The sequence below is a fragment of the Euwallacea fornicatus genome, chromosome 2, assembly GCF_040115645.1.
Source record: "Euwallacea fornicatus isolate EFF26 chromosome 2, ASM4011564v1, whole genome shotgun sequence".
NCBI lineage: Eukaryota > Metazoa > Arthropoda > Insecta > Coleoptera > Curculionidae > Euwallacea > Euwallacea fornicatus.
The window spans coordinates 380,367-393,151 of record NC_089542.1 but is presented as its reverse complement, the minus strand read 5'-3'; the positions used below and the strand labels follow the sequence as shown (position 1 = coordinate 393,151).

General features: G+C 35.1%; 3 protein-coding genes across 8 annotated transcripts; 1 reads left to right on the top strand and 2 right to left on the bottom strand.

Moving 5' to 3' along the window:
- The first annotated feature begins 204 nt into the window (after positions 1-204).
- LOC136349836 (protein argonaute-2-like) lies at positions 205-8,671 on the top strand. The gene is made up of 15 exons (XM_066301516.1): positions 205-335; positions 1,041-1,106; positions 1,392-1,468; positions 1,807-1,852; positions 1,929-1,976; positions 2,300-2,374; positions 2,576-2,677; positions 2,985-3,302; positions 3,396-3,440; positions 3,504-3,813; positions 4,056-4,366; positions 5,176-5,692; positions 5,947-6,253; positions 6,679-7,462; positions 7,773-8,671. The coding sequence occupies exons 1-15, from the start codon at positions 233-235 to the stop codon at positions 8,123-8,125; spliced, it is 3,462 nt and encodes a 1,153-aa protein (XP_066157613.1). The 5' UTR covers positions 205-232; the 3' UTR covers positions 8,126-8,671.
- Positions 8,672-8,853: 182 nt separating this feature from the next.
- On the bottom strand, positions 8,854-10,863 carry LOC136350093 (uncharacterized). Its single transcript, XM_066301614.1, has 3 exons — positions 10,530-10,863; positions 9,998-10,046; positions 8,854-9,409 (listed from the first exon to the last, which is right to left on the bottom strand). Exons 1-3 carry the CDS (start codon positions 10,737-10,739, stop codon positions 9,276-9,278), a joined length of 393 nt encoding a protein of 130 aa, XP_066157711.1. The 5' UTR covers positions 10,740-10,863; the 3' UTR covers positions 8,854-9,275.
- Positions 10,864-11,213: 350 nt separating this feature from the next.
- LOC136350095 (translation machinery-associated protein 7 homolog) lies at positions 11,214-12,331 on the bottom strand. 6 transcript variants are annotated; one of them, XM_066301620.1, is made up of 3 exons: positions 12,248-12,327; positions 12,135-12,187; positions 11,214-11,547 (listed from the first exon to the last, which is right to left on the bottom strand). In XM_066301620.1, exon 3 carries the CDS (start codon positions 11,545-11,547, stop codon positions 11,353-11,355), a length of 195 nt encoding a protein of 64 aa, XP_066157717.1. In that variant the 5' UTR covers positions 12,135-12,187; positions 12,248-12,327; the 3' UTR covers positions 11,214-11,352. The 6 variants fall into 6 exon arrangements, with proteins under 6 accessions (XP_066157717.1, XP_066157728.1, XP_066157723.1 ...); XM_066301631.1 differs by having other exon boundaries at positions 12,129-12,187; positions 12,248-12,320; XM_066301626.1 differs by having other exon boundaries at positions 12,243-12,307.
- Between the last annotated feature and the right edge of the window lie 454 nt (positions 12,332-12,785).

The window sequence follows — 12,785 nt, the reverse complement described above, 5'->3', positions numbered from 1 at the left end:
GAAATTTCCATGCATTTATTTCAATGGACTGAACAGGTCTACCAACATTAATTTAGTACGTGCAGATACAGAACTGATATTGTTTTTGTCACTTCAAATCAGCATTTGTCAAACAAGGACAGAAAATAATGTTACAGTTCATTGTTTAAAAATATCTTTCTCTATCGTATGACATATGAGTCAGTTATTGGTAGTGTGGTAGCCCTGGTTGTTCCATTTTCGGATATTTTGGATGTGTTCGAGTATACTTGTACTGTCAACGACTACATTTTTTAGATTGAGAAATCATTATTTAATTGAAGAGCGAATATTAATAAATATGAAAAAAAATAAAGGTAAAGTAACCTGTATAACTCGTAATAATATGTATTTCATATTATTTGAACTTATTTTTATCATATTTCATTATTCAAGACTTAGAACTCCACTTCACATAATATTTTTTTCTTTTAACATGTAATTTAACCAATGTCATTTAGCATTTATTAAATATCACCCATATCACAAAGAAAGGATTCCCTTTATCTGTAAGAAGTGTTAGCCTTCTACAAACTCTTGACATGAGCCTTAAATTGATTTTTATTAATTTGCCTTATTGCCAGTGATATCTTGTTATAAAATAAAATGCCACAATTGTCTAGATCATTTTGAGCTCTGTCTGGCCAAGAGGCAGTGATCACTCTATAAGTGTGGCAGTTCACATATATAGTGCTCCAGATTAGGATTCACAGAGATTATGCAAGTCTATGTGGAAACACGAATAAAAACTGATATATCTAAGAAAATAATCAGATTGCACTTAAAAAAATCTGAATATTAATCCCCACTTAAAATATATGCGATATCTTGTAACTGCATAATTCAATTTTAGTAAGTGGCAGAGTGTCCTACCAAAACCCAATATCTTATTAAAAAATAATTAATTTTTATAAGTATTTTTTATTACAGTGATGTAATTATTACTTTATGAAATATTAATAACTGTAATTATTGTATCTCAAAGTTGGATATGTTTAATTATTTTAGAATTTAATTTTCAGGTAAAAAAGAGAATCCAAAAGAAGCGAGAGGTGTCCAGGAAGGGGCAAGACCCTCAGGAGCTAGAGGTACAACTTACATAACTTGGGAATTTCCTCTGTAATCATCAGCAACTTCAACATAATCAAATATATGGATTATAAAAATTAAAAATTAACACTAATGCTGGAATATGTTTTTATATTATTTAACACATAAATGTTATAGCTATTTGCTTTGTTGTAACTAGACTGATTTTTATGAATCTTATTATTATATATAATTCATTTTGTTTGTTTTTGAAGTTTGCATTAATTTGTGGTCCAAAATCAGGATCATCATTGTTACTAAACACATTGAATGCCTATGTTTAGGTGGTCCTATTGGAGATGAACAAAGACAAAGTAATTACCCGCCAGTGCGACAGCAAACTTCAGCAGTTACACAACATGTGAGTACATAAATATGTTATAGCACAAGAATGGGTCAATAGAAAGAAATGTCTTCTATGCTTAGGGTTTGTTGATACTTACACTATCCACCTAACATTTACTTACATTCCAAATAAGGTGTTAATAAATAAAATAAATGAGTTAGCAAAGAGTTTATGTTGGGTGTATACCAAGCTTTGCAGTACATTGTTGGATATCACCCTGCAAACTCCATAAGAATAGTTAAAATACTATATCATTGGAGTTAATAGAGCTATTAGCATAGAACAGTGAAACTACCTACTTTGTTTTTAAAAATTTGGCCTATTTGCTCTTTTTCTATTTTCCACTTTTTTAGCCCCAACAACCTGGACAAGCGCTTCAGACACAATCAGCACGTAGAGGTAAATTTAAAAAATAAGCGTCCCCTGTCACAAGTTTCGTTTGCACATTTTTTCTTATTTTTCTCTCATTTATTAGGTCACCAACAACGCGGTTCTCGACAAGGCCGAGGTAGACATTATCAAGGTAAGTTGATATGGAACTGTAATAAATGATTTCAAAGAAAAATTATTTGAAAAATCTGAAACTTCGCATTTTTTATAAATGAATATTTGGTTTTTAATCATTTATTTTTGCGTCAGGTCCGTTTATTTTGTTTCCTAATATATATTCCAAAGCAACTATCAATCTTTAAATTTTCAACTTCAATTGCAATGCCGTTTAATATTATATCTGTATTTTATAATTAACCATTTGAAGACGTTTTTTTTTCTTTTTTCCGTAAGTACAATCTTTCCTCTGAACAAAATTTTGCAATAATATAATATCTGCCCTTTTCTGTGTTATAGAAGATTCAAGAGAGCAATATGATCCTCAGCAAGTATATCCACGCCATGAAATTTCTCAAGGACAACCACAACAAGGTGATTTTTTTATGTGATTATATCACATTAAAAGCATTCTTTAAAAAAACACAAAAGTTTGCCGTTTTTTGTAATATGGGTAATTTGCTAATGTTTACAATTCCAATTATATTAATAGTATCAAACGCAAACATTACATTATGGACTCACTTTCTAATCAATAGGATATCCAATTGATCCACAATAATGTTTTTTTTTTAGATCGGTTTTATCAGCAACAACAACCTGGTGAAGCTTTTCAGGGCCCGCGAAGAGGTGCGTTTTCACACCAAAGATATCACGGTCAACCACAAGAGTGGCAAGGTAAATATTAGCGCAATAACAACGCTCAAATAACTCTAGTTCAATAACCTTTAACTTTCTAACCTTAAGGATATATTCTGGTGTTGCATAGTCATAAATGGACCTAACACTGCTACTTAGGATATTTATCATAGTTATATATCTATCTGAAAAAAAAATTATATTGAAATACCTAACATAATTTAAGTATATCCAGAATAGAAAAATTGAGCTATTAGTTGGTATTTAATAATTTTTGGAGAGATGTTATGCATTAACCTTCTAGCGATTTAATTTCGTTCTTATTAATAATTTCATTTCATATCAGGGTCCCCATCTCAACAAGTTTACGAGCATCCACGTGGCGCACCGTCACACATGCCACCACCACAACAAGTTTACGAGCATCCACGTGGCGCACCGTCACACATGCCACCACCACAACAAGTTTACGAGCATCCACGTGGCGCACCATCACAAATGCCACCAAGTGAGATACATTCACCATATTTTCAACATGACTCATCAAGTGTTGAGTCACAAACTGCAACACCAACTCAACAATCACCGCTACACGCACCGCAAGCTACAGCACCTGATCAGCAGCGTGGCCCACAAAAGCATTACGCTCAAACTCAGCAACGAGGTAAAAAATTTTAACATTAACAAAATATTTTATATTACGAAATTCCCTGTATTTAAAAATTCCTTTTTATGTTAAATTTCCATTTCACATTAGGTGGACAACCACAAGGTTATGGTAAAAAGGATGACCAACAAAAAGGTAAAAAAAATCTTGCATAATTGTTTCGGAATTAAAAATAGAAAATATTTCGGTTAAATTTAGGGTCCCAACAACAGCGTAACCCTCCTGCAGGTCCCAAAGGCCCTGCAGGTCCCAAAGGCACTGCAAGTGGAACTATTGCAAAGTTGGCAATAAAAGATTCGGACAGAAGCGATGCAAATCTCGTATCCTCTGTTATGAGAAAACCCGGAACTAAAGGTCGTGTTATTAAAGTCGAATCGAACCATTTACAGTTGGGATTAGGAAATTTGAAGGTGGCCTACCACTATGACGTGACCATCACTCCGGAAACTCCGAGAAAATTTATGAGGCCTGTTATAGAAAATTTCAGAAAGATATATTTCCCGCAGAGGTGAGTAGATTTGTTTGCCTAAAAAATACTCTTCCTACCAAATATATTTCAACTAAGATGAGGTTCCTCCTGAAAGATATTGATTTAGAATGTAGTGTTCACTGTAAATACATTGTGAATTGGATTTTTCTTTCACAGAGTTACACATGTTGAAACTTCCTATATCTTCCATTTAAAATTCATAATATTTATCGTATTGACTTTTTTTGTTCCCTACTTCACACTGTTTCTCATTTCCTTAGGTATCCTGCCTTTGATGGAAGGAAGAATTTGTACACTACAAAACCATTAACTAACAATCGTAACGATATTTTAAATGCTGAAATCTCAATATCAGATGAAGACGGACGAGAAAAAAAATTTCAAGTTGAAATCAAATTCGCCAACGAAGTGGATATGACTCCACTGCAAAATTTAATGAAGTCGCCAGTTACTCCCCAAAAGGCCATTCAAGTGGTTGATATTGTGCTGAGAATGGCGCCTGTAGTTAGCTGTTATTCAGTGGGAAGGTCATTTTTTATTAAACCCGACAGTATCATTGATTTGGGAGAAGGTGAGTTTCCATTCGAAAGCAGTTCGGTAGGTCACATATGCACACTCCTACGATACTTGCAATTTTTTTTTTCAAGTTGGTAATGGAGTTCTGACATATTGTTTTCATAGAATATGATCGATAATCATGTTATTTTATTAGTTAAATCGTGCCGCTACCGTAGATATCTTAAACTCAACCCCATATATTGAATAACCTTTTGGGTGTTTCTACAAAACCATTTCAGTCGATGCCTACTATGGTTTTCCTTTTTCTTTCTTACGATTCTTTCCAGACTGTACCCAAATGTGTGTATGTTTTCGGACATGCGCCACATGATGTAAAAGTACGCAATTTGTAAGCATTCATGCCTGATGAATCAAGTAAGAAAAAAGAGGTGTTGTCAGATTACCCAACATCCTTTTTCCACTTCTATGTGAAGGGTTTTGAACTAACTTTACCATCTACCAGTGACTTGGCAGCATTGCAATCTTTCAATCGGGAGATTCGGCCATAATCAGTAGTTTCCTAACTTCCAACATATGAATCACCAGTATGGATTTCACTATATACATAAACTGGAAATTTTATACATTACAAGCGTGAAAATAATAATTTTTGTATCTTAAAAAAATCATCGCTTCCGTCCCAGGACCGTAACTAAACTACACTTACTGTTTCGTGTAACTTAACTGAATAATACATATTATTCCTTTTTGCTTAGGTACAATAAGAACTCTAAAATATATAGGTAAAGAATTTGTCAGAATTTCATGGTCAACTAAATGAAAAATTAGAGGTCGGATATTCAATACACCTTTTTTATCCAGGCATGGAAATGTACCAGGGATTTTATCAGTCGGCAATTAGGGGTTGGAAACCCTTACTGAATGTGGACGTCGCTCATAAGGCATTTCCGCAAAACATTAAAGTGATCGATGCGCTCGTGCAACTGCTATCCACCAATCCGCGACAGCCATTCAGAAAAGAAGATTTAAATAGTTTGAAAGAGGATCAACAAACGACTTTATTGAAATTTATAAAGACCCTGAGAGTCACCTATGAAATCCCTGGAGTGGTTGGTTCAAGAAAAAACTATCGAGTGAACGGAATTGGGTCTTCGCCGGCTAAATCCAAATTTAAACATGAGAACCAAGAGATGACCATTCAGATGTATTTCCAGCGGTTCAAGAACTATAGGATTATGTATCCCAATCTGCCGACTCTTTGGGTCGGCAATCAGAACCGGCCGGATCGCATTCTACTTCCCATTGAGTTGTGCACGATTGTTGAGGGACAGGCTCTCAACCGCAAGATGACGGAAAATCAAACCAGTAAAATGATTAGGTAAGAGTGTTTGTTTCGTTACGACTCTTCCTGGAATATATGAAGTAGTAATGTTTTTGCTTAAATGCGAATCTATAAGAAGTATATATATCTGACTATAATTCAGACAGTCGGCGATGGATAGAATTCTACTAATATTAAATCTCACAAGTCAATATGTGAAAGTAGAAAGAGAAGGGCATGAAAGTATTTTTTTCTAAATTTATTAACCGGAACTGAATGTAATTATTATCTGTTACATATAATTTAATTAGGCACGCTGCAACAAACACTGCGGTGCGCAAGAACAAAATCATGCGCGGAATTGAAATGGCCAAATATAACCAGAACCCGTGCGTGAAAGAGTTCGGGTTTTCGGTAGGACACGAGTTTCAGAAGTTGGACGCCAGGGTGTTACCGCCGCCGGAGCTGCAATACGGTACCGGTCGCCCGACACACGTTGCCCGAGGGGTGTGGAGGAGCCAGAACTTCTTAAATCCCGTGACTATACAGAGATGGACCATTGCCTCTTGTTGCCGATATCCCCCGAGAAAAGATGATTTGTTGAGAATGGTGTCAATGGTAAGTAGTTGACTATATCAACACTATGTATTTAATACATTTTGTCCTTTTCGGAAATTTGACGTCCCGCTTCTTGTAAAACATGTGACTGAATTAATTATTTCCAGATGAAATATGTCAATGTCGAATTTAAAGCAAAACTTGGCTACGACTTGTTTACAGTAAACAGAATTTGTTTCAACGCGGTTTTGAACAGGAAATACTGACAAACATTACTTAGGCATAGCGCCAAATTGACCTTAATACTTATTATATGGTGCAAGACGTAACATTCAAATGTCCAAGAAAGAGCGTCAGGAATCCAAAATCCCCGATACAAACTTATTAAATCTGTGGACATGGCGTAGCCAATGAAACTACCGCTTAGGAGTATTTAGTACTTTTTTACGATTTTCAATTTTTTTTGTTTTTGGTCGCTTTCGCAGTTTGAGAGTGCAGCGCGAGAAGTTGGCATGATATTCAAATCGCGACCAGTGGAACCCTTCATAAATATAGGCGGCAGACAAACTTACATGGATATTGAGCAATTTTTCAAAAGCCAGAAGGGCTATGACGTCATTTTCGTAGTCGTACCGGACAGTGGTCCTCAATATTCTCACGTGAAAAAGGCCTCTGAAATTGCCGTCGGTTGCCTAACTCAATGCGTTAAATCGGGAACTGTGAGTCGAAAAATGAACGGCCAAACTGCCGGAAATTTATTGCTGAAAGTAAATAGCAAATTAAACGGTATAAATCACACCTTTGCCGGGACATGCAAACCAGACATTCTTAAACGTCCGATAATGATTATGGGAGCCGATGTGACCCATCCCGGACCCGACGCCCAGAACATTCCGAGCGTCGCGGCTGTCACAGCCTCTCACGAACCCAAAGCCTTCCAATACAACATTTGCTGGAGGCTACAGGACCCCAAGATGGAAATCATAGAAGATTTGGAAGCCATTACTGTAGAGCATCTGAAATTCTTCTATTCTAAAACCAAAGTCAAGCCGGAGGCGATCGTGTTCTTTAGAGATGGCGTCTCGGAGGGACAGTTTGAGCAGGTGAAGAATGAGGAGATTCGCGCTATCCGTGCGGCCTGCAAGAAGCTTCAAAGTGAGGGATTTGAACCGAAAATTACATTTTTGGTGGTGCAGAAGCGGCACCATACCAGACTGTTTCCGATGAATCCAAGAGACTCTGAGGACAAGAATAGCAACGTTCCTGCTGGTAAGGTTTTTGTAGTAATTACCGTCATCTCAGATTATATATGTATATTTACGGATAATGACGGTACCAGTAATTTTTTCAAATTCAAACACTTCTAAACTGTCTCATTCTTATAAGAAACATATACAAGTGAATTTGGAGTCCAGGTTGTCCATCCATTCAGATGTGAACTCCTTGTTTTTCTTGATTGATTCATGAACTTGTTTTATCTGTTTTTTTTTTCAACTAAATCTTTTCTGCTTAGACAAGTGTGTTGATTAAGATAAATTTTATGGTCATGGTTCCTAACTTTCCTTTTTTCCAACACCAGGAACATGCGTCGACACGGAAATCACGCACCCCTTCCTGCAAGACTTCTACTTGGTCTCCCATGCAAGCATCCAAGGCGTGGCCAAGCCGACCAAATATTGCACTTTATGGGACGACAACAATATGGATAACGATCAAGTGGAACAACTGGCATACTACTTGTGCCACATGTTCTCGCGCTGCACAAGATCTGTCAGTTATCCAGCGCCGACTTACTACGCTCACCTTGCCGCTGCCAGAGCTAAAGTTTACATTGAGAATGACACACTGAGGATGGATCGGCTGCAAGAAGAATTCAGGAAGTACACCATTAAAGACGAGATCAGGAAGGGTTTGCCCATGTTTTTTGTTTAGATGTTCAAATACACTAAATTACAGTTAACTTAGAAGTTTTTATATATTCATAATCAATGTTACTCACCCATTTTTAAGTTTAGAACATAAGTCACGGTGAAGGTGAAATTTCAAGTATTCACTACAATAAGTTATTAGACATAGGTAACATACAGGGCGTCTATAAGTCTTAATTGGATTTATACTTATTGAGTGTTAAAAACTTTTCTTCACTTATATCTTTTTAACTCGTTTATATTAAAAGTAATTCTTCTATTTATATCTGCTTTATAGACGCTCTCTATAGGTTTTTCGCTAACTCGATTTACTAACAACAAATGATTATAAAAAAAATCGCATTAGGCGGCAGATTGTAAACGTGAGGCGTTGAATACCCTACTTGTTAATTACTATCAAACATCTGATTTACGAGAGATTACAGAAGAATTTGTATAAGACGTACTTCTGATACATCAACGCCTTCTCAAGATTTTGTTTTAATGATCAGTTTTTTTAACATATAGAAGTTTATATAGTAATAAAATGGTTTTCTCTTTAGATAATTAAGTTAAGTTTTTTTTTATTTGTTAAAGAGATATCTAGAGTTTTCATGTGGCATGACCTGAGTGATATATTTTGCTGATCATACTTGTAGAACTGTGTCAATAACCGCGCGATGTCAGCTCTAGAAGGCAACATGATTTGAAAACCACGTTTCTTTCCAAGATATTAAGTTTTTCTTCACTCTCGAAGAGTACCCTTGTTGGGATCAAGCTACTCAGTTTCACAATTTGATTATACTTTAAAATATCAGGTGGATTCCCACATCGTTGGAGCACCCTTTACTCTGCATCTAAACAAGATAATGGAACGAATCAATCGTAACACAATTTATTATTTTGTGAACATGCACAAACAAGTAATCGTCGCGGTAATTTGTTCCCGCCCTAATGAATATGGGATTAAAGAACCCGCATGTTTTGGATCAAGAAGAAGTATATATATCTACCTAACTACATAACATGTATATCCGTGCAAGAAGAAATGGTGATGTTTAAAATATTCATGGACAATTTCAAAAACATTATTAGATAAATTGGTATTCTAACTCATCATAATAATCCAGATAGTCTTCAATTTTTAGAGTTGGAAATAATAATAGAATGCCTTCTTAGTATTTTTCATCTAGCATTGGAGGCTGTTGTTCGCCCAGTAAATACTGCTCGAAAGTACTGTGTGGGTCGTTGGAAGCTAATAATTCAGGTTGATATTCGTAGAAATAGGAAATGTCACTCCAGGTCGGATCTAAAAACGAAAGAATGTTGTGCAGTTTGTAACGTACCTAGATCATCCAAATGGATGTAAAGACTAGAATTTACACCTATACCGCGGAATTTCTGAGAGTTCTGAGGCCGCTCTCTATTTGCATTGTCATCATATTCATATACATATGTACGCAAGTTGTCCAGTAGACTGTTTCCAATCCTCATTTTATTGATGGAATTTCCATGTTAACAGAAATGTTATGGTACCGCTTAACTTAGTGGATTATCCACATTAATAATGTTTGTCATTAAATCCAAGTTGTTAACGTGCAGTCAAATTTAACTGCTTTAAAGAGAGAGTTGAAGAACCGTTTCTGCAATTTTAGCATCGAAGAACCAACCCTTAATCAACGTTGAGAAAGTTGTGGTTTATTAAATAATTTATTAGGTTCATCGTGACAGGGTAGTAATCCCATTCCTGTCCCTCAGAAATATGCCCAATAGGTTGGTAGCCGATCGCGATTTCTCGAACATCTTTCTGACATATATAACTAATCTTAAAATAATTATTTAACCATGTAACAATGTTATTATGTTCTATATAAGTTCGTAGGTATGAAGTACTTACGTTTTAATGGAAATTTACCTAAGCTTCTGTCTCCGTCCATTTGCAATCCCTAAAAAAAACACCTAAATAATGAAATCGACGGATTAACTGTTATTCTCTGGAAAATTTAATATTTGAAGAAAGCCCAAACTTATCTGTAAATTTTGGCTTTGGCTAAGTATACCTATAGTGTTTAATGATTTCTTCATAATTAGATCTCTTAAAATTTTGTAAATCCTTTTATTTTTTATTTTAAAGAAAAATGTTAAATGTAGCTCTTTGCATGAAGATTTTAAAGCGCATATTTTTATTCAGACAGTATGTTCTACAGATTCGTGTCAGACATTATTTTCCCAATTTAAACGTTGCATAAAGCTGTCCTTGCTTATTTCAATAAAACTTGATGTATTTATAATCGCCCTATGTTAGGAATCAAACAATCTTGAAATAACTTTTTAATATGTATAACCATAGAGCGATCCAGTCATTCTACGTTTATTTGAAAGTGACCACACTGTATTGTGTAAAACCATACTTCTCAAACTCTACATACCTCATTTCTCCTTCCAATCCGCGGCACTGACTTCGATGCTTTCAAAAAGAACTTTTCAAACTCAGAATTGCCCCCTTTGTTGGCGCTTCTGCCGATTCTAGGCACACTTTTCGAAGCAATTAAGAAGTAAGGCTCAGCTTCTTCGCCAGTGGTGCTCAAAGCGAAGCATAACAATACAATTAGGAAGTGATTAACTTGTTGTAGTGTCATTGTCGTTGAATCTGAAGATTCGGTGGTGGGTTACAGGTTTTATAGCCCTCATGGAGCTAATGATCAGTATTCTAAACAATAAAAGTGTTTGCGAGTGTTGAATAATAATAAGTTACCCCCATGTTTATCTGGTAGGTACATGATCTAGTTCATTTTCAGATTTACACCGATAGCAGTGGTACCAGTGGCGTGAATATTTTGTTAGTGAAGCTTGAAATATAGGGAGTCTCAGATAAATGTGGAATACTACAAATTCCTGAAGTACGAATGGGCCGATTTAAGTAAATTCTCTTTTATGCGTGTTAATTTTCGAGCTTAATGGGTAGAAAATCGTTTCCAATTGATAAACGCTTTAGTAGTTTATTCAGATTGGTATCTGAGGCTTGTCTTTCCAAGATGGTAAATTATGTATATTTATCTAAGTTAAACTATATATTATTTATATAGTAATCAATTAGAATATGAAAGAAAAAGTACAAGTAACATACATTTATTAAGAAACACCCTTCATTACAAGAAAAGTTTCAGAAATTTAACAGAACATAAACATTCATTAATTTGATGGAAACCGTTAAATCTAATTAAATAAAATATACACAAATAGACAAAAAGATCACTTTTTGCCAGATTTCTTTATTCCACCACTTGACAGTGGTCCCTTCTGTGAGGCCTTGGATTTAGCATCCTGCAAGGCCTTCTGCTGCTCTTTCAACTTTTGTTTATGGGCAATATCATCTTCATCTAATTCTTTATTGTCTTTTTTGGGTTGTTTGAGTGGCTTCTTTTTGCCACCTTCTCTGCTTGACATCTGAAACAAATAAATTGTTTTCATATACTGGTTATAACTAGATTTTGGTGAATTTTGTTCGCCAGTTGACATCCTCTACACTGTTCAAGGTATTGCATTTCTAGTGAACCTCACTATCTTCCAAGTAACATCTTACTTAGGCCTTCTAATCATATTACTGCTCTGTTGAAATGATTAATTTTTTCATTTCAATACTGACACAGAAGATGCATCACAATCTTCTCAATGCTACCATTCCAATTCTTGTAAGGAAATGACTTGACAAACTTCTTTATCCTTGAGTTCTGAATAAACTGGTATTCATTTTAGCTTGAATCAGTTAGACTTTTCCAAAGTCTTGAGAACCACGAGGAAACCATTTTATCTTTAAAACAAAGATATAGAAAAGAGCTAATCATTGTTTCATCATTTAAGAAGTTTAAATAAGGTATTTCTGCTATAAACTTTTTCAAATGCAGTACTGGACCCAAGACGATTCAATACTCAATTAAAACGTAATGATATATTCAAGTTTCACTTGAAATTCAAGAGCCTCACATATTTGGCCTTAAGACACGTTTTTTTTGTGAAGTTCCACTTACTCTTACCTTTCTTTAGATATTAAAACAATACTTCAACACCCCTCCAGTTAAGGTAGAACCTGGAAATTAAATCCAGTAAATGAATGTATTTACTTATAATTTTGTAATAGCAACCCTACGGCATAAACGATAGAATTTCAAATCGAGTAAAATAAACAGTAGACCCAAGAAACGTGAAGATTCGATTGCTGTCACTGCCAATATTATTGACATATGACCTTGCATTTATGGTGCTTTCAAAATTCAAAGGACAAACTCTGCACCACGGCATTCTAAAATTGAACACATTGTAAATTTCTCTCTTTATTCGAAGAAAATATTAAAGAATCTAAAGTGTAGCAAATTAGATTGCTACATCTCAGAACTTTAAAGCTCACAGTCATTTATCTTAATTTGGTTACTGAGCTGGACGCAACAAGCACATCATGACACAGTTTTAATTCAGAATCAACATACTTTTTTGAAAATATCATAAGTCGAATATTTCTTTTTGCATGCCTTGTATATATATATAATCTACTCGCAAAACGACAATCAGCTCTAATTTATCTCTTTAGACTCTAGAGCTCTCATTGTCAGTCATCTGCTTCCTAATCAAGTAGAAGATCGTTGATCACATGATAACAAAACAGCTGACGCCACTAACCAATTTTGAAA